Raw genomic sequence first — 27,059 nt, 5'->3', positions numbered from 1 at the left:
CTGAGTGTATTTTATAAAACTTTACAATCATATGAAAGCAAAATTAGAAATGTAATTTTTAGCTAGAACGGTGCCTTTGCTTTCAAAGATCAAAAAGATTTTAAGTATCACATTCACAAATCTCAAGGCAGTGAAATTGTTTTATGACAACAAAATAAATTATAGGGGATTATGAAAGGTGAAGGAGGGGAACTATTGCAAACCAGTTCTGAATATGACAAATTAACGTTATGTGACGAAGCTAGCAGAAGATGTAATTGTGTGTCGTACACGGGCAAATTATACTGCAATCCTTCCAGGCAACCTCAAATGAGTAACTTACTACTACTAGTTACTAAATTTAACGATATTTTTTAGTAATTGATGTGCTTCTTCTGGATTGTGATTTCTTTTTCTATTTTTCTTGTTGGAAAAACATCATGGCTCATTATGGCTTAAACTGAATCTAGTCACTGGTCCAATTACAACAATAACTGGAGTTGTCTCATTCAATGAAGAACGCTGTTATAGTTGCTCTCAAATTATTCAAAATATTAATTCAACGGGGAAATAATCCCTAAAACGTAATTTGTTGATCAGTTAGAGTTTTGCCGACCGGAGAAAGGAGAAGGTCAATCAATAAGGATCAAACCTTGACCCAATGACTCACTATTTACAACTATTGGACCAAGTAATTTCAATATTTACTGAATAGGTAAAGCCGGTATTTGGAGGAGCAAGGTTACCTTACCTGACCGCTCTTGCTTTGATTTCCGCTCATGAGGAACTCAATAGTAATATCGTTTATAAAGCAAACCCAACTGCAAGGATAGGTTTGACCGAGAAAATCAATCAAGCGTTTAATTGCCTTACGAGTAGAAATTGAAGCTGCCTTTGGGTCAACCGCAAGTAAACCGCCAAAGTCCATCCAATATGACGGAAATCATGTTGAGCATATGCAACCCAGAGAGACCTCCAGTATATATATACATTTGATTATTTTTCATGCGATAAAAGAGGATGTTAATAAAGTTACTGTTTTGATGTATACTTTCATATGTCAGTATTTCATCAAATATGTTTGAAATTATCATTCATGGTGTAATACCTACAGTGCATTCCTATATTAAAATTAGCCACCCTGACTGATTTGAGAAACATCGTGTTTTTAAGAAGGGTATTTTGACATTTTCTAATCTGTCACTGTCAATCTGACATCTCAGCACTATTTAGTCGAGTAGCACAATGAATCTTCTAATTGCCTACATGTATATGCAACAATTTATTATCAACCTTTTTCTAGAATATAAACAAGAAATTTCTTTACTTAAGCGTTAAAAGTCCTATAATGTGACAATCAAACTAGTTTTTCACTATTTCGAAGCTTACAGCATCAATTTCTCTGCATGTATATTTCCACAGTTTCTTAACATCCTGTTAAACACTACATTAGAAAATTTGAGAAGACAATACTGTCACTATCATTTTCATAGATTGTATTTATCTCTAATTCTTCTGAAAGTGATCATCCGAGCACCATATTGCTTACGTAGGTTTTGTCTGCTCAATTCCGATAGTTCCAACAGTGTGTTTGTTGTTGGGTTTTAAATTTTTACCAAAGTCGTTCTTTTGTAGCTTCAGATTTTAATTTTAGCTTTATTTTGTTATTTTAACGCTTGTAGTAATTTAAATTAACTACTCGTTCTTTTATATTATATTCGTTGTATTTGTACAGTTACAATGTAGGACCTCTTTTCTCTTTGACACCTATATTTTTTAAGGTTTGAAGATGGCTTAGATCGAAACCGGTCACCAAATAAATAATTAATTGTATCCCTCTAAAAGCAAAGGCGTGCTCGACTAGTTTCGGGTATAGAAATGCCCATCATCAAGAAGCTTTTCCAATATTTAAACTTTTGTCAGTAAAATAAATGTATAGGGTTGGCAACGACTTTGAATCTTCCGTTTTCTTGTGATTTAATACATGGGCTACTTCAAATATCTGAATAATTGTTTCGTCGAATAATAATTTTTATAAAAACACTAACATCAACAAAAGTATGTCAATATCAGCAAAACCTATTCATCGTTTGTCAAAAATGACATTTACTAGTACAATAATGAAATCCATTTTGGTACTAGTAACAAAATAGAAACCCCTTTTAAATGATGCGCTACTACACCCCAGTTCCACTTTGAAATCTCTTGACTTGTATAGTCCTGAGAGTGACATATTTAATTCTAAGGTTATGTCCTCTTTAAAACATACTTTGTAGTCGGGTTGAGCAGAAATGCAGATGCGGCTACGCAATACTATTATACAGCATCAACCTAATATACACAGACAAATGATGTCTTATTGACCCCCGGAAATCCAAATTAGGATGGAAAATTACTCCAAGATACTTTAAGTTCTTTCCATGCATTATTCTACTTCCGTTCATTTCAATGTATATGTTGTCAACATTTATATTACCAATTTTCTGCTTTCTCCCAAATACGCTGAATTTGGTTTTAGTTACAATAAACAATTTTTTTATAAAATCATTCAAAAAAGTACTCTGTTTTGAATGATTTTTAGTTCAAAAATGTCTACTTTTTTGCATTAGTTCAAACAAAGTTATTTTTGCTGTTGTTGTTATATTTGCTGTGCTTTTGTCATCAAACAAGTCGATTTTATAAAAAGTTTTTGGAACTTGGAACGGACTCGTATAACAACGTATCGTATCAACAAGTTCAAAAATATACTTTTTGAACTTGTTGCATAAATAGCTATTTTAAATCATGATTCACATCGTGTTGCATTTGATCAAAATCATCTCCAGTTTTAGAAATCATAGCATCATCCGCGAACAGCTCTATCTCACACCTATCAACCACCCCGACCACATCATAAATGTACAATAAAAATATCTAGAATCTTCTAATTCATCATTAATGTACAATAAAAATAAAAAGGATCCCAGCATAGTCCCCTGAGGTACTCCATATTCAACATCAATTATATCTGATAAACAATATTTGACTCTTTGGTTTCTACCATCCAAGTAAGACTCCTGCTAAAACCTGCTTAAAGTCCTGCTATAAAAACCCCGGACACCCTGTAAAGGCTACAATGTACAGTGCACGTTTGAACAGACATTGTTCGGCATATACTAAAGCTTTTTCACTTTATCTGCAAATAAAAAAAATATCCTGTATGAGAGTATTTGCATACTCATTTACTTTCTTCATGATTATACCGTAAGTCTCGAGTTACTTATCGCATTTATTAGTGTCATCAAAATCTCATGTATCGAAAAACCATTTTCAAGTTTATCAACATTAATGAAGCCACGTTTAGAAAGCGAGTATGCGGAGCAGTATGGTTAAGCTTAATATTAGCTAGAGTTATGACAGAAATTTGGTTGAATTAACTATACCAAGTCACTCAAGAAAGTGGCTTATGTCTATAATTTAGTTACTTAACATTAGTTTATCCACAAAATGTGATTGTTTACAGAGTTAACAATGGCTGTTAATTTCAACTAAGATTTCTAGGTATTATCTGTGTGAAACATTGAAAGAAAACGTAATATCCCCCTAAAATATTGGATTGATACTATTGCTCATATTTGAGCTGCTTTTAGGGCATCTATTTGGCCTGGTTTAATACTGAATTGTATCCAGGGAAAACGGCAAAGATAACAGTTTTTAGTTTGAAAGCAGTTGTAACTGTTCGGTATGTAGCATGAGTGGAGCTAGAATCAGGACAGCATAGTGTTGATAACAATTTACATTAGCATTAGTTTAAAATAACAGTTTATATGAAAATGAGAGTATATAGATAACAGCGTAGCTAATAGCGCGCGCAGAGCTCTTATTGATCCCTTTGCATTGCAACAAGAGCGGCTCTGGAATTTGCACGTTTGAGGCAACGTGCGTGCCAAACACTTGAGCTGCGAGCGAGTTGCAGAGACCTGGAGCGTTCCCGCTGCTCCTGCTCTTGATTATGGAGACTCGTTCAGTCGTCTCCGACACGTTAAAACGTGACTGGTGTTCCTCTTAAAAATACTGTTTAGTGAATGTGGTGCCGTACAGTTTGCTGTTTAGGGAATGACGGCACATTTGAAAGGTGTCATGAATGGGGACATGACTGTCAGGAAGGAGTAGTATCAAATGGTCCCAAAGAAAATATTTACTCAGCAGCTCATAGCTGCAGTATTTTTGATTTTTACTCTGCCAGGTAAGTTGATTTTTTTTTTCTAACTTAAACTCTTTATCCGATTTTCCAGCCTTCGTTATTTTAAATTTGTTTAAACTGTTGCTTTCAGTTTAGGAAAGCGATACATTTTAGCCCAAATTTTTTTGGGGTTCTTTGGGAAGCTTGGACAAAGAACGATAATAAATGGGTTTTACCACCAGGATTTTTTGTGGTTGCAAAATAATTTTTTTTCTTCATTAATGTTTACCTTAGATTATTTCTGATTTTTCAGTAGAATTGAAAAACCATTAAAAATGCCAATTCTGTGAAAATGCTTTGGAATTCTGTGAAAATACTTTGGAATTCTGTGAAAATGCTTTGAAAAAAAACGTTTATACCTTTTTCCGCAGGAATTATTTGTGTGATGGATAATTTTAAGGACTTGAGAAAAATGTTATTTCTACGACAATTGAAGACGTAAGTGTGTAAATAAATGTGATGTCGCATTGTGTGGAAAAGAGTTTTATTGGAAAAAACGTATTTCCAGGATGACTCTTACCTTAGGAGATTTTATTTAAATGCTGTTTTTAAATTTACCATTTGATTAAAGTACCATGTTTAATTTTAGATAGTAGAATATATCACTATATAAAATTTTTGATTTTTATAATGTTTCAATTGTCAGCAGATAATAACAGCATTATTAACATTAAAAGAACATTTTTTCTTATATATTATTTTAGTATTTTTGACCACCACGCACAATTAATTTTAATAGTGTTTTGGAGTTACTCTTCCCTAATCATATAGATTAAAAACTATTGATGTAAAAACAGAGAATTTATGAAATCAAAACAACTGGCTTCATACTGGTTTTGTAAAAGCAAATTAATTTTAAACAAAGAAAAAACAAGTCCTATAACTTTCAGTACTAAAAAGTCTAAAAGAACCAAACTAGAGTTAATTGAAACTTTAAAAATTGCGATGTCCCGGAATGCCAAATTCTTGGCAATTTATCTAGATGAAAATTTAGACTGGACTTAAATAAACTCGACGTCAGAAACTCTTTTTAAAAATATAATTTTATTAAGAGTTTACAATTAGTGCGATTTAACTACGAAGTTACAGTAGAGAGTAATCTAGGAATATAATAAAATAAAGCAAAGCAATCTAAAATGTATAATAAGCATAATAGCAAAATAGCAGTCAGCAGTCAGCATAGTCCCATGGGATTAACGGAAATAGGCATATATAACTCTGGTCACATCACTTTTTCGGTTTTTGTTTTGTGGTGTTGAAATTTTTGGAATTTTTTTTTTACCAAATTATTTAGCAATAAAATGCGCTCTATCTAACTAAAGCTCTATCAGCTCTATTCAGCATCGAATTTGTAATACCTTGTATGTGCTTAAAGTTGTTTAATGCGTTCCCGAAAACTTAAAAACAGTAACTATACCAAAAGGGTTCAAAAGAAAGTTGAAAGAACATCTTATACAGGGTGTCCCATAAGTAATGGTAAATAATTGAATGGAGGATTTTTGGGATTTTAATAATTCGATTCAGCACAACTTACCTCAGACGAAATGTCAACGGAAACAGAAATACAGGAGTCAAAGTTATTTTTTTAAAATGATCTTTTTTAAATACCTCACAAACAAGTTAGTAGTTTTTGTGGTAAAATTTGATATTTGGGGGTTTTTGAGGATAACAAATTTGATTATTGAACTCTGTTTTAAGCTAGCGCGTGGACGTCGCCATTTGCAGAAAATAATTTGCTTTAAAATCCACATAACTTTTTTTAACTGACAATATCTCATCAATATCTTCTAGCTAAAAAAGGTATACACAGTTAGTATCCCTAAAATCACTGGTTTCCGAGATATTTGGAATTAAACTATTGGACTCGATGAAGAAAATTTTGCTTCAAATAACTGTCTATTATTGTTCCAACAGCATTTTGAGTTTGAATTAGTATATTGCCTTGGTTATCTATCATCTATTCATACACAAAAATCTGGTAGCTCTTTATAACTTTATAACTTGGCCCCCTGTATTTCCGTTTCCGTTAACTTTTCATCTAAGGTCAGTTATGGTAAATCGTATTATTTTGACTCTGACTGATTTAATGGGTTTGTTATTTACATTATTATTTCAAATAAAGACATCTAACACGTTGCCTAATATGCGTTAACAGAAATTTCACAAATGTTAAATACCTCAGAAACAATTGCAGGTAAGTATATGGCATTATACCTACATAAATTATGTCTGGAGAGTCTAAAAAACAATATACAAGGTGTTCCAGTTAAAATAAGCAACGGTAATCTCACAAAAATTCAGAATTTTATTTAATTTGTCTCAATTAATTTGAAAGTAGTATCTTAATAATAGTTGAGTTACAATCAAAGTAGTTGAGTTAAATGCTTTTTAACTACTTTCTGTACATATCCTTTGACTTCAATAAGTAATTTAGTTTAGCTAATAACAGTATATGGGAGTACGTGATAAGCTGTAGGAAGCATAAGGTGCTCACTATCATATCCTCAAAAGTGAACTACAAAGCGTACTAATTTGTGACCGATTCTGTATAATGTCTATTAAAAAATTTCAAAAGTATTTTAACTGTAAAAAAATTTACAGAACCTGTTTCTACTCACCAAGAAATCACATTAACTGTCACAAGTTTTAACAATTAACCATGATGCACAAGTATTAAAAAAAAAACAACATCCTGAGTGGAACTATTTAATATTCTTAGTAATTTCTCCCCTGACGAAGCTTTAACACCATTAGCAAAACACGGATCGAGAAGCAAAAAACCATTGATTGGATAACTATGAAACTTTAGTGTGCCTTAGTGCCGAAAGTTCCAGCTTCCAACTTTCCTCTTTAAAGACTTAATACCGCTATTAAAATAAAACAATTACTCCATATATGACAGTCCATTTATTATCTGGATTTATCAGCGTTTCTGTATTGTAATTAGGACAGTTGCTTCACCTGTAATTTATTTAAATCATACATATCCGGTGGAAATAATAGAACCGATTGATGTATTTGCTAATTTGTCTCATACACTGAGATTAACTAAAATGGTTGGAAACCATTATTTTGAATTTGGTCGAGATTTAATTTATAACAGCGAATTAAAGCGGTTCCAAACCATTCGGAATGTTCGGATTTTCCTTTTGTGCAACGGTAATGCTTTGCTGGGAAATTTTTTTGCGGCTACATTTTTTTGTTCAAAACTTTAAATTAATTCCAACAATAATAGGGAGCTTTCGTTTAATCAATGGTAAATTTCAAAAGCTCTGCATGATTATTTTATATGAAACTCACGTACTTCGTCAGCCCATTAATTAATGTTTTTTTTTTGTTTCATTTCATTAAGCACACAAAGTTAATTGCAAATTATGTTTATTCTAACACTTTCATTAACAAACTAGAAAATTTAAATCACGTTCTTCTGTTTATGTTATTAATTGGTTACGGGTTTTGAAACTTTACATTATTGTAGGTTTAGTATTTCAATAGTTTCAACAAATGATATTTTTAAATATACGGAAACAGGTTTCTAGTTAATGTTAGCAAAATAAGGCTAATAATCTGAAGAAAAACGAAACTATAAGGATTTTATAAAGCAAAAATTTAGTTAACCTCAAAATATATCGATTAAAGGAAAAACACACAAGTTAAAAACTTTGAAATAAGCATGTAATTTAAATGTTTACAATTGAAAAACATATACATTCGCACTACCTAGAACATTTAAATTGGCAAATCTATAAAAAAGAAGTTAAAACACTATTAAGCAGAACAGCTACATTCTATTATACAGGGTGTCTCTAAAAGGTCTGTACAAAATCCTATTACATCAAAATAGCCGATTTAAAGCAACTTACCTTGGTCCGAAATTGCTGCTTTTTTGAGATACAGGGTGGTAAAGTTAAAAAATAAAAATCAAATTTTTTTAAATTTATTGTTTATTTTGTAGAATATTACTTTCCAATCTGGCCCTAGATTCTTGAATCAAGGGAAGAGAGTTATCAAGAGAAAGGAACACAATTTGACAGAAACCTGCTTTTGTCAACCAGTTCTGTCACATTCTATCAACACTTCTATCGGTAATTCTACTCCCTGCATTCAAGAATTAGGGCCCTGGTAGCCAGAGGTTTTCTGAGATGCGAAACCCCAATTTGGACACTTCAATTTGAACAAATTTCAGGTGAGTATTTAGATGCAGTATCGAACACTAAAAACCAAAATAACTCGACAACGGTTAACATTAGCGGTTCTTAGCAGGAGTACCTTTTTTGCTTTAAAATATTAAAAGGTAATTAAAAAATAAATAAGAAAATTACACCGAGAAAAAGTTACGGTCACTTAAAACCAAGTACACTGTAAAGCGCCCTCTAACGGCCGCAGCAAAAATGTGTCCAAATTCGGGTTTCGTATCTCAGAAAAACGGAGCAATTTCGGACTGATGTAAGTTGTTTTAAATCGGCTTATTTTGATGTCAGGAATATGTCATAGGATTTTGTACAGAACTTTTAGAGACACCCTGTATAAGTGAAGCGGAATAAGTAAAAAGTAAGTGCTAAAAACTGTTAAACAAACGTCAGTAAAACCTTAAAAATGACGTCGTTATTGTTTTTTGAAGCAATTCTGTGGTAGTAAAGCAAATTCTAACTTAACTGTCAATTTTTGACAATTGACATTAGATTATAGGGTGATATTTATGGAACAAGCTGTCATTACAGCACCCCAAATTAACTTCATAATTTTTCTTTCGCTACTGTGTTTAACTAAAAATCTTGAACATTTTAATTATAAAATATAATACAATGTTTAATATAGTGATAATTTTTTTTGTAAAACTCCTAATTAATCCTCCATTAATAAACCCACTACGCAACTAATATTAAAAACTTCCTTAAAACCACTACCATGTAGAAAAATTTACTACATACAAATTTCGGTTATAACGACATTTACTAAAAAGTACTCTAAAATCTACGCCATTTATATGCTTAATTAGAGTATTATATTGTTTAATGTAACACATAAAATGCTAAATGTTTTATGTTTTTAAACATGTTGGTGCAACCAATCGTAAGGGTGAATTTTGCTTATCAGTATCAGTAAGCAAAAAGATTTTCTTTGAAGCAAATATCGACTAAAACAATAATAGAAAACTTTTGAAAAAAAAATTCCACTGCCATCAATACAGAATAGAAAATTATCAATACAACAAAAAAATTAAAATAAGTATTAAGTGAAAATAAATATTAATTATTATTAAAACCCCATAAATGAAGTATTTGTTTCATGCAAAATTCAACTATAATAACATTTTTAAACTTTTGGTTCCAATTATTATGTAACGATATTAACGTTTCAACAAAGAAAACACGTCTGACAAAAACAAAATGAACGTAGCTAAGTTTTAATTTCGCTTACCACAATTCACGATTATTATGGAAAGCTCCATTAACGATGTAATTTGCTTCAGGCAAAATTCGACTGGAACAACATTTCAACTTTTTTTTTAACGTCTTATTATTAAATCTGGTAGGTTGAGAAAAAGTTCAGTCAAAATGTAAATTACCCTAAGCTTTACTTTAACATGTTAATGCAATACGTATACCGTAAATGTCAATGTTGATTATAACTTTTAAATAAACAAAGTGAATTTGTATCAGACAAATTTTACCTAAAACGACGTTTGTTGTTGCAATCCGGAAAATATTGTAGTTCTTCCTCTGGCAAAGAAAAAAATGAATTAACCTCTGTAAGTGTCAATTTCGTTTACCACATTTTACAATTTTTATAGGAAACGTCATTAGTGATGTGAATTGTTTCAGCAATTTCGACCGTTCTGTTTTGAATGTGACAGACAGAATGCAAAATGCCACAGTCAACAACAAAACATGTTGGTGCAATTAATTTAGCTTATCACTATTTTTTGTGTGCTCTTATTCGAAGCAAATTTCAATCATAAAGACGTAGAAAACTCTAGTTTTCACTTTCTTACAATGTCATAAATTAATTTACAACAGGAAGTGTTAATTTCGCTTACCACAAATATAAATTTTAATGGGAGATTCCAATAGTGATACATAACAACACGCAGAACATTTGAAACGTGTTGAATAATATTAATATGTTAATTATCTAAACAAACTTTACAAACCGATATAACAAAACACATAACGTTGTCATACATCTGGACACGTTTTCAAATGTGTCAAGAATGGCGGTAAAAATACTGAAAAGGATCTGATGTTATAAAGGATATATTTTGAGACACATCTCAAATATCTAAAAATTAAGCAAAGTGTCAAATTATGTAGATGTTTTTCTAAGTGTATGACAATGTTGTTTTAGTCTTCAAACTGAAAAAACTCATTATTTTTATTGCACTAAACATGTTTTTGTTTGGGTTTTATAACACAAATTTGATTTGATGACCTAAATAAACTATTCTAAATAGTTGGAGAACTAAAGCAAAACTTGGTTGATCGAGCGATGGAGTTTGAACTCAGCTAATCAGAAAAGCGAAAGTTGTTTAATATTTAAAGCGCTCTATGTGCTTTTACATCGAGATAACCACCAAAATCGAATTCGCACGTACTGTTCCCCAACTCAGTTTATTGGATGCCCTTAAACCACAATGCTGGTTATTCTCGTAATTTGATTTGTTCAGCCGACAAGTGAACAATTAATAACCGAATATATTTTCAACCTGTAAAACTACTCGGTTTTTGGTTAGTACATGGAGAACTGTGCAGTCTCTCGTTAATTCGTTAATTTTCACTCACTTAAATACTCAACAAGCCATACCAAAAAACTGTTTAATGTCAAATTAAAAATACAGACTAAATGGGCAAATAAAAAAAAATTCTAAATCTAGTATACGGGTTAAACTGTCATAGCTAATACTATCACTAATAAACTTAGTCCCTAGTTTGATTTAATGTTTACCCTCCAAATATTATGTTTCAAAGCGGTTAAGTGCTGTCATTTACCAATCAGTAGAAATAATAGATTAGTCCACTAAACGGTTATATTGACATACGTTTAGTATTACATTAGTGGAAATACAACAAAATTACAACGATGGAATGGTGGAAGAAGTAGAATTATAAGAAACCAATCCAGGTTATCCATTGATTAGAAACAAAAATAGACGAGAAGGTATTATTTCCATTAAACATTCAGCACCTGCAGGATACAATAAATTAGAAAAGCAGATAAAGAAGAAATTTCTCTGAATTACACTCAAGATCCTGGAATCAATTCTGTTTAACGAAATTTAAGAAAAGTAAAATTGAACAAACAATATGTTTGTTAAATTTGTTATTAATGACTGGTGGACCAAAAAAATGACCGGACTTAAGCTATTCACTAATGATGTGACCGAAACCCACAAAAATCTTACTAGAAAATTAGCATCGAATTTCAAAACCAATCCAATCAAACTTATCCTAAGTTTCGGTAAAAAAAATCTGTGATGACCTATCGAACGGCCTAAACCGCATTTTTCAGTATTTTCCTGATTTTTCGATAGAACAGAAAAAGTGTTGACAGCTATCCAGAAGCCTAAAGTGGGTTTCTTTCTCCCCATGTATTTATAAGCAAAAAGTCAGTTCAAGTGATTGATTTTATACATGAAGGAAACGGTTTTTAGGTGGAAACAGTTCAGTCAGTTAACGGAGTCAAACAGGAAATTTTGCACGCTAAACGAACAAAAAAAATGTTGTTTTGTAGTATGTTGTGGAAAACATAATTAAAATGAGTTTACAGCAATGTAAATGGATGTACAGGTTTTACGAACTGCATTAGTTAATTAGTGAACATTTCTAATAAAGCAAGCAAAAATTTTATGCCACTACTTTGTCAACTAATTTACTTAATATTTGTTGAATTTTAATTTAACTTGTTTCTCGAGAACAGATTAGCAGGGATATTAGTTATAGGTAGTTTTAGTGAGATATCAAATTGGTCTGTTACAGGAAAAATTAGAAAAGTGTGTAAGTGAGTGATAAAATTACCAAATGATGGTACATGAATAAAAACCGAAAAGTCATAAAAACATATAGGAACAAAAATTAAACATTACAAGAAATAAACAAAGAGTAAAGAAAATAATAACACAGATACAAATTTGACTTAGTTGCATTCACAAATCACATGAGAAAACTTAATATTTATGACTCTTAAGTGTTTCTTATCATTAATGGAGTAACTGTTCTCAAAACTGAAGAGAAATTGCACTGATTTAGCACTGTAAAGTCATAAAAGTGTTCAATTCTGCAATGTACAATGCTCGAAAATGCACAAAAATATGAAGCAAAAGAAAAAAATAAAGCAACCAAGACGAGTGAAAAATATAGCAAAGAACAGAATAACGGACAGTAAATTCATTCTAAACAAAACGTAACATTGAGGCAAAAATAGTGAAAATATGGAGAAAGAAGTAAGCAAGAAGCGGAAACAATAATAATACAAATGACATGAAAAAGCACAATAATTATTCCAAATAAAACAGAATATCACTACAAATGTCATATCAAACAGTTAATTTTGATAAATAAAAACATGCACTGTGGGAGCATAAACCAAGTCCATGTCATGTGTATCATAAAAGAATTAACGAAATAAGGAAAGAATAGGACAAGAAAATAACATAAATGCGGAAAACACACACAAATAGAGGAAAAAAGGAGGGCCAACATTTTAGAATAAATAAGTAAGGAAGATAAAAATATTTAAAAAAACTCATGAAAAAAGGGAGCAAAGACATGTAAGAAACGTGTAACAAAAGCATTGAGAAATTAAAGACAAAGTGTGTGAGTAGGTAGTAAAATTGCAAAAGAAAAGCAGCTTTGTTTTTATTTAGCCTCAATAAAAAACAAAGAAGGAGAGATGTAATAATATGGATAAAAATAAGTGCAAAATTAACGGAGAGAAAAATGTAACAAAAGATATTAAAGAAAAGTAGGCAAAAGCGAAAAAATAACACAGAGACACGGAAAAGTTACAACAATTTTGATTTTGCAGACTAAATTTCAAAAGCCTCAAGTCTCAATATTTGAAAGTCTCAATTTTCAGATGTTTAATCTGAAATTCGAATTGTTAAATCAACTTTTACTGTTTGAAACACAAATTTCAGATAAAAAGTTTTAGCTGAACAAAATTTGCAGGTTTACTCCAAAAAGAAACGAATTTATAAACTTCAAAGTTGGAGAGTCAAATTCAAATTGGAAAGCCATTTTGGAAGCAGGAAAACCACTTGAAAAGCAAATTTTAACTGATTCAATTCAGTTTTTTAATCAAAAAATGTACTGAAAAAGTCAATTTTAAAGGTATGAAAATCGAAACTAAAGGTGGACTGAACAATTTTTACAGTTTTAATCATTGAAATTATAAAAATTGCTTTTTCAAGTAAATTCAACAAATATTAAGGTTTTAGAAAGAATTAGGAAAATGGAAAATGAACTCCACACAACAAATTTTTAATCCTCAAAGACAATTTTAATAGTTCAAAATTCATTTTCGATTTCAATGTTTTAAAAATGTGAGAAAATTAACTCCAAAAACAAAATTTCAGCTTTCAGAGTCAGTTGGAGAAAAAATTTCTTCTAATTATCAACGTATGAACGCAAAATTGGCAAAGATATAAAAAATATGCTTAATTTTCTCAAATATATATTTTAGAATCAAAAGTCAAGTCAAGTGGCATAATTTGATTCATTCTGTGTTAATTATAGTATTTCCAAATAACCTGGGACACCCTGTATAGTGCAAATAGGGTAAAGGCCAGTACTTTGACTTCAGAATAACTTTATTCCAAACAGAAACCCTGAAAACAGACGCTACTTGGTCAAATACAAAAATATGTGAATCATATCGTCTCGAATTATGAAGACTTTTGAAAACTGTGGTTCATCGGAAAATTAGGAATTATAGTAACTTCAGTTTCTTGTTCACTTTCTTGTTCTATTGATTTTTAATTTCACTCTAGTATTTTCGATACAGATTTCCAGCAATAATTTATTACTGGATAAATATTGAATTTTCAGAATATTTTTACGTGGTCTGCATAAGATTGGAAAATTGCTTAAAATTGTAAAAACATTAACAATGAGACTTTGTTTAACCAATTTTGCCGAGTAATTAAAAAAACAGCTTATTTCACATAACTGAATAATAAAATTATTAAGAATGAAATTTGAAAAGTGCTCTTAACTCTGTGTAAATTTATTTCGATTTCTGCAAACAAAAAGGGGTCATGGCTTTTAGACTACTTCATGTAATCAAAAAGAGCCCTTAAATAATGTAACAAAAAATTACAGCTCTTCTTCTGTTCATAACTATAAAGAAACCAAAACCTTTTGTTATCTGATATCCTTAGTAGCTCAGATTTGTTTGCCATAAAACCGAACAAAGTTGCAAGGGATAACAAGAAATTCAAAGCTTGCCCCTTGTATTATTTAAAATTTCTTAAGAGCAGAAAAAGGAAAATATTGACAAATTGGCAATTGAGGAAGGGAAGAGTGCTTAAAAGTTTTTGAAGTGTCATTTCATTGCTATTACCTTACAAGAGCTTATTTCCGCGTTCGAGAGAAAAGAAGCAACCGTCAAGATTGTGGTCGTATTTCAGCAAAATTTCTATCGTTTAATGAGATAATACGTGTTTTCTTGTTGTTGTTTTTATTGCCATCACCAATAACTGAAAATGAAGAGATATGTTTGACAGCTTGTCTGGCTCTAGTTTGACCTCAATATTGCTGAACGCTCTATCGATTGGCCCGTAATCCCCTTAAATAAACCACACTGTCAAATTGAAATTTTAGCTATAATATCTGTCCGCAAAGGAAGCTTTTTAACAACGCTAGAGACAATATTAGCCAAACTGAAAGCACATTGCTGATCACTTACGTGAAAGAGAGGCCACGCAAAAGATAATCAGTTATCGATAAAAGCATATACAATCCCGGTCTCTAAAATCAATTTTCGCCTTTTTTAGAATAAAAAAATACGGATGTTGTTTGGAGCTGGATCTATATTAGTGAAACGTGTAGGTTTTGTAGAGCTTTCATGTCGCTATTCTTAGAATTTATATAAAACGAACTGCAGGCGCTATTTTATTGCCGTTCGTTGAAAACTGATACAATTCAATTGCGATGCTACAAATCATATATACTAGGAAAAGCTCAGAGTTCTTTATAGAATGTGCTTCGGAAATCTAAAATCTTGCGCAACGAAAGATTATCCTAATGAAGTCACTACCTTAATATCCACCCTAATTTGGAATTTATGGGGTTAACACGTAAGCCTTAACAAACTTTTGAATTTAGCAAGAGAGTAAATTTGCGAAATAATCGCTATCGGTATGAAACGCTCTAGCTGGATATATGAAATATTATATGGCAAGCTCAGGAAAAGCTAATATTTGAAAGGACGGCGAGCTAGTCACAGGAAAACCCTTTAGAGGAACGTCAATATCAAACGTGCCCAAATCTCTTTAGTAACATTTCGTTTTTTTTTTATGCGGCGCTACTTTGGAAAATTACTCAATAAATACAAGGGGCAAGCAGTCAATTTCAACTTTCCGGAAATAAAATAGATGACACTGCCACCTAGTGTATCAATTTACTATGTAGTTAGATATATTTTAAGTCTAACAAAGTGATTTAACTGTCGGGCACGTCGATACATTTTGTACTCGAGCTCGATAAATTTCTTACTTTAACCCCGGATGCTATATCTACCTAAACCACAACACTTCAATCAGATTAATTGCTATAATAGACATTTAGAAGGGAATTAAACTAAGTGGAATAGATTTTACCTGTTAATTTCAAAGAGGGAATTTGATAAAAAAGAACCAGTGGAATGAGTAAATTGATAAATTACTAAATGACTGAATATTGAAAGTTGATAAAAATCAAACAAAGAGATATTTACAATGAATGTAAATATCTCAAAAATGGTAAAAGATGTGCACTTTTATAAAGTATACATTTTTGGTGTAAAATAGTCCATTCTTCTCAAGTTCATACCCCAAATTTAGCTACTGACTGACAGACTGACTTAATCAAAACGAACAGAAGTCCAGAAGAAAGTCTACAAACCAGAATCTCTTCATCTATTCTTGTATTTGAGTATATTGAAAATGAGAAATATTTATATAAAACATATTTAGCTAAATCACTTTAATTTTTATGTTTTATGGCCCCATACTAATTTTTACCATTCTTTCTGGGACACTGTTTATTACTATGAAATCCTGTGTGCTTAAAATATTTTCACTTATTGGCAAATATATTAACTTAATCAAAATCGTAACGGATCATTTTTGTTCGTCATCAATCTCCGTACTTAAAGCACATCCCGTTGTGTAAGTGATTAGTTTCAAGCTAATTTATACCATTTTGATAATTAAAAATTTCATCTAAAATTCATTCCACAAACTCTTCATTAAGGGGGTTTAGAGTTGTGCGTAAAAGAGGAGTGTAGCAATGGTTTGTTTAACCAAAACAGCAATTAATCTAGTGATGGATAAATTACCGGTTAAGTAAACATTTTGCTTTACCGGTATTTTAACATCACTTTTCTTCCTGACTTTAACAAATTTTGTAGTGTTTTTTAAGGTTATTGAATAGGAAATTTAATGAGGATCCCAAAAATGTGCTTTAAACAGTCACTTTCTCACTCCAAGTGGGTTTTACAAGCGATTTTGTTCCTGACTGTCTTTTCAAAACTGTGTTTCTGGCAGTTCAAATTTTGACACCGCTTTTCTCCCCGACTGAACCAAATTTTGTAGTGTTTTTCAGATTATTGGATAAGAAATTTAATGAGGATTCTAAAAATGTGCTTAAAACCGTCATTTTCTCACTCCAAGTGAGTTTTAAAGACAATTTTACCCTTGACTGTCCATTCAAACTGTGTTTCTGGCAGTTCAAATTTTGACACCGCTTTTCTCCCCGACTGAACCAAATTTTGTAGTGTTTTTTAAGGTTGTTGAATAGGAAATTTAATGAGAATTCCAAAAATGTGCTTAAAACAGTAATTTTCTCACTCCAAGTGAGTTTTAAAGACAATTTTACCCTTGACTGTCCTTTCAAACTGTGTTTCTGGCAGTTCAAATTTTGACACCGCTTTTCTCCCCGACTGAACCAAATTTTGTAGTGTTTTTTAAGGTTATTGGATACGAAGTTTAATGAGGATTCCAAAAATGTGCTTAAAACAGTAATTTTCTCACTCCAAGTGAGTTTTAAAGACAATTTTACCCTTGACTGTCCTTTCAAACTGTGTTTCTGGCAGTTCAAATTTTGGTTATTAGATAGAAAATTTTTAGGTTATTAGATAGAAAATTTAATAAAAATTCAAAAAATTTGCTTAAAACAGTCATTTTCTCACTCCGAGTAGGTTTGACAAGCAATTTTGTTCCCAACTGTCAAACGTGCTGAAAAGTTGCAAAAATCAGGGTTTAGAAAAGTTTTCTTGCAGTACTCGATTGATAACGTGTTTCTGAGAATTATGACAGTTATTTTGACAATGGTTAGGTGACTGCCTAACTAAAAACCACGTGATATCTGTCACTTATATCAAGACAGGAAAATGATATCCTTCAACCAAATGACCGTAAATTTACTGGTTAAATTGGAATTTACTGTTAAAATTGGTAAATTTTCCTGTCATACACTGAATTTTACTTTACCTTACCGGTAAATTACCGGTCACAGTAGATATACTCCCATCACTAAATTAATCTGATGTCATCACTATTTTCGTTTGGATTCACTATTCACACTTAAGGGGCATCTCGTGGAATAAACTAACTTCAACCATAACAAAATCTTTTAAAAAAAGTTTTAATTTTGTTTTATTTTTAACTCTCTAACTTTCTTGTGGTTAAGAAAAATATAGTAATTTGATGTCAATTTGGGTTATTATCGATTGTCACTACTTCCTATACATACGACAAATTCCATTTTCCCATTGATTTGTCTTAAACTAATTTCGACCATAATGCCATTTATTTGAAATTAATAGGGGTTTGTATGTGTTTGTGTTATTGTTTCGACAAAAGATATTAATTTAGATTGATGCCATTACAGTCATTGTTTTCATACTTAAAGCAAATTCCGTGAATTTTTTGACCAAACCAACATAACAAATTAAATAAAATCAGCAAGACAAGTATTCATTCTTAACTTAAAAATTCTAATTACACAAAGGTATTCAAAATTGGTTTTGAATAGCCGTTCTTCAAATATTTTTATTAAAAAAAGTCTTTAAATACTAAAATAATAAAAAAATCCTGAAGGTTTGACAATTTCATCTAATTTCTTTAATTAACTTTAGTTGATATAATATCACATTTACACTAGTATAGACACGTAAACGTTTGCCTATTATCTTATTTACAACAATTTATGATAGACATTTCTAGTATCAGTTTTTCAATTCATCATAGGAAATTGTATTGGCAAGCTTGATTGAACACGCTTGTTATTTTTCTTTTTTTTTTGTATTACCGCATTTTTCCTTCAGTCAGATATCAAAGCACCGTTCAGAAAAAAACAAAACATATTTTTCTTTTGAAATGGGCTATCGACCAGTACGGTCTTTCTGCCGTTGCATACATTCAGTAGTGTAAGCTACACAAATTATGATGGTATTTCAATTTAAAATAAACTGAAACTCAAAAATTCTTAAACATAAAATTACATTTGTATTAGAAAGGAAAGGGTGAGAAAAAACATGTCAACCATTTCCAGGAATTAAAAGAAATATTACCTTGATATGTTTTTTTCATCTAAATATACCTTGATGAGTTGTTATTATTTTTGTATTTACCAATCTTGTTCAACCAGCTGAAAATTAAAGTAAAACTTTGTCGACTTGAGGGCAATATTTTTCAATATACGAAACCTAAATGAAATTAGCAGCTAAACTCACATTTGATCTCATTTCCTGGGAGGAAGTTTACCAAATTAAGCCCTCTTTCCTCCAGAGCTTTCGTTCCCTCTGTTTAGCGTAAATTTGGTAATTTTAATGTGAATTTTTTTGCAACGAAATTTTCTCTCACTCAACATCAAAGGGACATACGAAATATTCAAGACATAATAATTTCCCAATTTCATTTACTTTTTACGTCTGAGAGGAAAGTGAAATTTCTATTTAAAGAAGCAGCAGCGAAAAGCCGTAAAACCTGAACGCATTTAAGCAAACATAATGCTGTTCTCGCGCTATTTTAATATTTTAAGAATAAAAGAAACAACATGCAAAATTGTTAAAAGGTTTTTTGTGGTGTTTTCGAAAGAGATCGACATGGGGTTGCCCTGGGGAAATAAGTATGCTTTCTTTCTTTGATTTCGATAATTCTAGTTTTATGCCTTTTAAGATACTTTTGTTTTTTATCCTTTCAGATGTGAAACGAAGATTTGTATGTCGCTCATATGAAAAATATAAAAATGGCTTTTACTTATTAAAAGCATCTTACTTTAGATAAGTTCTTTGATGTTTTAATGTCATTAAAAATGTTTTCGTACGCCTTGTAGCTAAAGAAATAAATTCTCCTTACTAGTTTGAACAGGTGTCAGCTGGTATATACAGGGTGTTCCAGAATCCAGTCTTTAGGAGAGTTGAGATCGTGAAGCAAACATGTTTCACCTAAAAATTACTAGTCATTTTTTTTACTACATTTTCCTAAGCTATTAACAAAATTTTGTCAAACTCTACAGGGTGGTAGTTTTTCATGGATTAGAACTCTAAAGTGTCCAAAATCTTCTGTGTGAAAAATAGAAACAAATTTGCAATTTAAACGCCCTATAAACATTTTTGGAATACTGTATACAGATTGTTCCAGAAAAATGGTTGCGCCTAATCAGAGGCTGGATTGAAATGTTACTTCATGACCGATGTTTTGAAAGCCCTGTTACTAATAATATACATAAGAAATTACTAAATTAAAGCAAAATTATATTAGAAATCCTCATGTAGTTATGTTTTTCTAACCCTTATTCTTTAAGGAAGTTTTCATTTTTATATTTGTGGCCCTCTATATAATGTATGTTTCACACATACAAGGGTTTTCACGAAACGTACTTAATGAAGCTTTTTTAGGTTATAATTGAACTTTTGCATAATACCTAACCTAACCTAGGAGTTTTGGTTATATTTAGTTTCGCAAGCCTGATTTTCAAACAGTTCTAAAAATGTCGGTTTCATATTTAGAGCCTTTACTTTTGGCACAATTGACTAGTATTTTTCTGAACTCAACTCTTTCTCAAACTGGTACAGTACCTTAAGTCTCCATCAGTTACAAACTAATGTAATTTTCGAACTGTTCTGGAAATTCCGGTTTTACATGCAGAGCACTCTTAGCGCAATTGACTAGTGTCTCTTTGTAGTTATGTTAGAATTTTTTTATATAAACAAACCGAAGAAGTTGTATACAACTTACAAACTGTAAAAAAAAACAAATTTTTAAACTCAAAATTCCATTTACAGCTTTGACTTTTAGCGCAGTTGACTACTGTCCTTGTTGTTCTCAAAATTCCAGTTTTAAATTTTTAGTGTTCTTCTGAGTTAATGTCCAACTTTTTTTTAATTCTGAGGAGATCCAAAACCCATGGTAGATGGGTAGGTAACTCCATGTGAAAACAAGCTAAGCATTATTGTAAAACAAAATTTTGAATTTTTTTAAATATCAGGTTTGTAGGTAAATTTTTCTGGGATTTTATTTTTTTGAACACTCTGTGTATGTCAAATAGTCTTTTCTCAGGATAAATAAGCATTTTATTGTTTTGTAGCTAAGACAATCCAAGTCAAGTCTTTAAACGAAAATTTTGACCTAAAATCGAAGCGTTAGTTTCAAATTTAATTTTTCTTTTTTTGAACAATGTTCAATCATGTTGCGGTTATCACGAGGTGAAAGAGTAGTTCAAGACAAAGATTTCAAGTATAATATACCTAATATATAGTTGCTGAAACCCTAAAAATGGCGGAAAAACGTAAATGTAATTTCCAAAAAAAAAAAGTTGAATATCTCGAAAACGGTTAGAATTACAACATTTTTGCAGGAGACCAAAAATGTTCAGAATGACTTTCTGCACTCAGCGGACTAGGTTTAAAGCCACTTAAAACCGGGTAAACATGGTCGCTGAAACCCTATAAATGAAGGAAATACAAAATTTTCAAAATTTTGATGAAAAAATTTAAATATGGAGAGTATTTTGGAAATGGTTAAAGTTACGAAAATTTTGAAAGAGGCCAGAAATATTCAGAATTACTTTCTGCACTCAGCGGATAGGTTTACACTCACTTAGAACCGAATAAATGCTGTCACAACTGGCAGGAGGGTTAGTTTCAAGTTTAACTGTTTTTCTTATTGTTTTTGACCATCCTGTATATGTTCAATCGTGTTGTGGTTAGCACGAGGTGAAAGAGCATTTAAAAATGAACAATTTATATAAATGAGGAGGATACAAAGTTTTCCAAATTTTGATGCAACATTTTTTTATTTAGAAATGTAGAGTATTTTGGAATTGGTTAAAGTAACGAAAATTTTGAAAGAGGCCAAAAATATTCAGAATCCCTTCTACACCCAATGGATAGGTTTACAGTCACTTAGAACCGAATAAACGCTATCGTAACTGGCAGGAGTGTTAGTTTCAAGTTTAAAACTGTTTTTCTTATTGTTTTTGACCATCCTGTATATTTCAATCGTGTTGCGGCTAGCACGAGATAAAAGAACAGTTCAATACAAACAGTTTAAGGTTTTTACAGTCGCTGATACCCTAAATATGGTGGAAATACGGAATTTTTAAAAAAATTATGCAATTTTCAAGAAAAAAGTAGAATATCTCGGAAACGGGTAGATTTACTGAAACTTGCAAGAGATAAAAAATGTTCAGAATGACTTTCTGCACCCAGTTGACTTGCAAACACGGTTACAACTAGTAGAGCGTTAGTTTCAATAAGTATTTTTCTTTTTGTGTTTTGATCACGCTGTATAAGTTCAATCGTGTTGCAGGTAGCATGAGGTGAAAGAACAGTTCAAGACGAACATTTTGAGACAGTCTTTGAAACCTAAAAATAGCGGATTAATGTAAGCAATATTAAAAAAAAAACTTAAAAAAGTAGAATATCTCGGAAACGTATAGACCGAAATATATCAAAAATGGCAGAAGTTCAGTGTGACCATAAACGAACTTTTCTACAGATTTGAACTGTTACAGTTCTAACTATTTGTAATTACGTCTTAAAACAGATAATTTGAATTCCTATACATTGAGACGAACTATAATGACTACTTTTCTAGTAAATATCATTTGTTGTTATTAATCCTACAGAAAAAACTGTATTCAAAAAAGCTTACTGACCGTGCTTTTTCATAGAAACGTTATCCAGCAACAGTTTTAGTAATGTAAAGCATTGTTGTTTACACGACTGGAATTTTAAATAAATATTTATTCCAATGATTTTCAAAGTATCTAATGGAAAAACCAATTTTAAACCGTATTGTGAGTTTATTTTTTTAATTGCAGGTTCTCAACAAGGACAACACGAAAAAAAATTGCTCAATATGCTATTAGAAAATTATAACGTTTTGGAAAGACCTGTAGCCAACGAGTCGGAACCTCTCGAAGTCAAGTTCGGCCTAACTCTACAGCAAATTATTGATGTGGTAAGTTGAATTTGTTTTGTTATTGTTGTGCTATAAATCCCTGAAATTATTAATAAGCACCGACGATCGGCAAAAAAAAGGGCAAGGACAACCTTTGCAAACTTGGACATATTTAAATTAGAAAATGAAGGGCATGATTTATTCATAAGGCAATTATATCTTGCTTAAATATCCATTAATTATTCACTTATTTAAGCTCTCATTAATTTATAATGTCATGCTCCGTCACTCATTTTTTATACTCCCCTATTTAATGTTATTTTTGCTCTTTTCAGGACGAAAAGAACCAAATTCTTACGACCAACGCTTGGTTGAATTTGGTAAGTTATTTTTTTTATACATTTTATTTTGATAAATGGGAATCAGGGAGTAAATCATTTTTTGATTAATATTAATTCTAGTAACTTGTTGTGTTTAACTTTTTCTGCAAAACACTCATATTTAATATGCACTCATGTTACTAAATACTTAGAAATACATTTATCTACAGGATGCCACAAATTAGTGTTTCAGTACAGGAATCTGGAAATTATTTCCGGTAAAAATTAATTTTTTAGTTCATTTATTTGATGAGATTCCTCGTCTACAACGTGGCAATATCATATTTGGAGCCGATGATTTGGTTTTTGGCTAGCATCATCAAATTTAATTTTCCTTATGGGCGCCATATTGAGGTTCAATTTTACTAAGATAGATTGACGATTACGTCAGTTCTAGAAGGATTGGTTAGAATTATGAAGAGGCAATTGACAATTGAAATTTGGACTAAATAACGTAATATACACATGCAACTATTCAGTCAAAATTCTAGCGTTACTCCTCTTAATTACGATTTCAATTACCAAAACTAGAGTTTAAATTTAAACCTCGAAATCTAAATTCTATTGCCATTGCAATCTGATGGTAAAACGAGACGAATTTGAATCTGTGGAAATAAAATTAATTAACACTTTAAGCCTGGCCATTCATTCGCAGTAATTTAATTAAATATTTGTACCAATAGACATATCATTATCTTACCCAATATCGTTTGGTGTGTAATACTGTCTATTATATTTAATTATAAATTCACATTACCAGTTTCAGTTTTCATTTTAACGTGTCGCTATTTTATTTTTCGCTTATACAGTGTGTCCCAATTTTCATGAGTAATTTATTAAATTATAATGGTGATTGTATGTCACAAAATTTATAGGAAAATATTAGGGTCAATTTTACTTAACTTTTTCTACCAGATTTAGAATCAGCATCCCCAAAACCTCCTTTGTCAATATTTTAAATTCTTATAACTTAACTGTAGTAAATAACCTAAAATGTAATTTAGCTATCACTATTAAAAATAAATTTGTAAAGTAGACTGAATTTTGTTTATGTTAAAATCAGCTTGAGATTTAAAACAAAAATTTTTAACGCACGCCAATGGTAAATAAAAATGTTTACTATACCAAATACTTCATTTTTCTGACATACAATCACCACCATAATTTAAAGAAAATCTGATTATTATTAACTGAGATATCACGGTGTATTCAAAAGCGGGCCACACTGTATATAAAAAGTAATTCCTATACTTTCATTTCCATTTTGGTAAAATGTATTAATAAACTACATTTTGTTTCTAGGCTTAACTGCTACCGATAACTTGTAATCAATATTTTTTTGTCCATTATTTCCAACTTTTGAAAGCGGTAAACTTTTTGTGTATACCGATTGTAATTGGAAACTTTATGGCGGAGGTGTCTTTTACAGGCTTCAATAAAAGAGTCCTTAGAAAATGGAAAATGGGAAATAAAAAAAGATAAAGCAACAGGAACTTTTTATGGAATCCCTGTAAACGAACAATTATACAATTTCGAGCTGAAATAAATAATGTTTTGGAAATGAGTTAGGTTAAGTGTTTTTGTCAAAACAATTTCCAGAGTAATGCACATATCTAATAACAATAAAAACGTTATACAAACCAATAGATAATGTTTTAAAAGACGTTCCTGTCATTACATATCGTAGCTTGTTGCACTTTAATCAATTATCAAAACATTTCAGCTGGACAAAGTCGTAAAAATTTGCAAAAAATTATATGGAATCATAATATGGAAAAATTGAATTTGGAATATTTTAATCAACTATATTAACAGTTTTTCTTAAAGAAAATTTAATTAAAAGTCGGGAATGTGTATGTGAAAATCAATAAATAAAATTATGTAAACTAACTCATTATGTTCTGTGGTCCTTCTTAATTTTCTAGGTTATGATGGTAATTTCTTTCACATTTTTGATTATTTTTGTAACTCAAAAGTGACTTACCTCAATTTAAAACGTTCCTTCCCGAACCTATCGAATTAAAAAATCTATACAGTGACAAGAAGACAGTTTACAAGTTTCTTATCATAAAAGATAAAATATTAAGCCTGGCACTCAGTACTTCACATTTTGTTTACATTTTCGTCTAGAATTACACTCAAAAAATTGGTTGGCATAACAAGATATTAAACTGTCCCCAACTTTTACTGGAATATCTATTAAGTTATTTTAGTTCTGTGCAGTATGGAACCTCACATAAGTGGTTCTAGAGATGTTCAAAAAAAATTGTTACTAAGCCAGTTAAAGAGAACCCAGAAACCAGTACTAGAGACGACCTTTATCTCATCGTTTTGTGTTGCAACGACAAATTACGAATCATCCGCAAATAATGCTACTGTCCAATTAGGATAATATTTTGGTTTTGTGTGTGTAAAAGGTAGAAAAATTCTCCGATATTTTTTGAGTTAATACTTGATAATTAATATAAAATAACTTGTATTCTCAGTTTGTCGTTATTTTGGGTGGGATTTTGTCCGGCGTTGTATCATTGTTCATCTCGTTTTTTTTCTTGGAGAAGCTCGGTTATTGCTTCTTTGTCTTTAATTATAACACATTTATCCATAAGTATTTTGTTTTTCTCTTTAAGGATTGCTGTTCAAAATTGTCGTCATTTTTATAGCAACATTTCACTAAATTATCCATTACTTCGAGGTGTTTTTTCTCACAGCAATATTTGTGTACGAATTCACCGTTAATGACACTTTACAATATTTGTTTTGGCACTTTTGTTACAAAACTTACAATTACTCCTTAAGAGACATTTTAAATACATGTCGATTATTATTATTATTATTATTTGTAATTCGGAACATCCTGTGTAATATTTAAAACGTGAAATTAAAATTGCATACAATAGCTGACACATTTGGAATCTTCATAATTTGCTGGGATCTGATTGTCAATTCTTCTAATTTTTATATATTTTTGTTCTTAATTTTTTCATAAAATCATCTTTTATATATGTCATCGGTGTTTTTTATATAATATATTCATACTTCTACTGCAAATAAAAAATTACGCTTTGAAAGTCAATACAAGTTGTCTTTGTTTAAAAGCGAATTATCCACATTGAAACACTAATTCTTGTATAAAATTGATGAGCTTTGTTAGAAAGCATCAGTTTCCCTTTAGAAATGGAAAATCTAATTTGCTACGAAAATCGTACTCAATCAGAGTTTCGAACATCTGGGCATATGCAGTCCAAACAATATTACTCTCAACTGCATTATACTGTTAATGTGGCTCGTTATCAGTTACCTTCAACACGCAGCCTGGCACAATAGGTAATAGATTAAATCTCAACCACATGCCTGCAAACAGATTCAATAACTTTGGATTTAGCCTAAACATAATGGCAAAATTTCAATGAAGATTTAGGAAGCTTTTTTAAAATACTTCTGCTATACAAAAAAATAAAACATTATTGAAACAAAATTCCTTTTTGTTACTGGCTCAATTAATAATTAATGATAATGATTGCCTCATCATTACTAATGTATTTCATAACAATTTCAATCTTACACACATCAAATTTTTTTATAAAAACATGTTTATTTTTAGCACAGTATACATCTATTACCTTTCTGGTGGTTTTGCTAAACAAAAGTAAAGAGAAATCCATTAACACCAAAATAGCCTGTCTTCTTTATTGATTATAATGGGAAACTCTATTAAGAAATTAAGTCAAGCTCAAAGTGTTAATGAATTAACTGCTGATCAAGCTCTTCTTGAACACCCTGTACAATTGTAAACTAAAAAACATGTAAAATGACCAAAATGGCTTCATACCTGCATTAATTATAACTAGAAACTGCATTAAGATATTAGTTT

At 30.8% G+C, this 27,059-nt stretch overlaps 2 protein-coding genes across 4 annotated transcripts in view; one reads left to right on the top strand and one right to left on the bottom strand.

Moving 5' to 3' along the window:
* The window catches only part of LOC145738941 (cuticle protein 18.6-like), a 99,317-nt gene that overhangs the window by 29,175 nt on the left and 43,083 nt on the right, over positions 1–27,059 (bottom strand). The window lies entirely within an intron of this gene.
* nAChRalpha6 (nicotinic acetylcholine receptor alpha6) overlaps positions 3,881–27,059 on the top strand; it is an 86,297-nt gene continuing 63,118 nt past the window's right edge. For 2 of the 3 annotated variants that reach the window (XM_081994129.1, XM_081994130.1), the window contains exons 1-3: positions 3,882–4,204; positions 22,729–22,868; positions 23,144–23,188. In XM_081994129.1, the coding sequence (XP_081850255.1) occupies positions 4,138–4,204; positions 22,729–22,868; positions 23,144–23,188 (252 nt within the window). In that variant the 5' untranslated portion in view covers positions 3,882–4,137. Of the gene's footprint in view, positions 4,205–22,728; positions 22,869–23,143; positions 23,189–27,059 lie in introns of all 3 variants that reach the window. The other variant, XM_081994131.1, reaches the window with a different exon arrangement.

The sequence above is a fragment of the Ips typographus genome, linkage group LG16 (assembly GCF_016097725.1).
Source record: "Ips typographus isolate SLU linkage group LG16, UJ_Ityp_2.0, whole genome shotgun sequence".
NCBI classification, from domain to species: Eukaryota; Metazoa; Arthropoda; class Insecta; order Coleoptera; family Curculionidae; genus Ips; species Ips typographus.
This window is presented reverse-complemented; position numbering and strand designations above follow the sequence as displayed.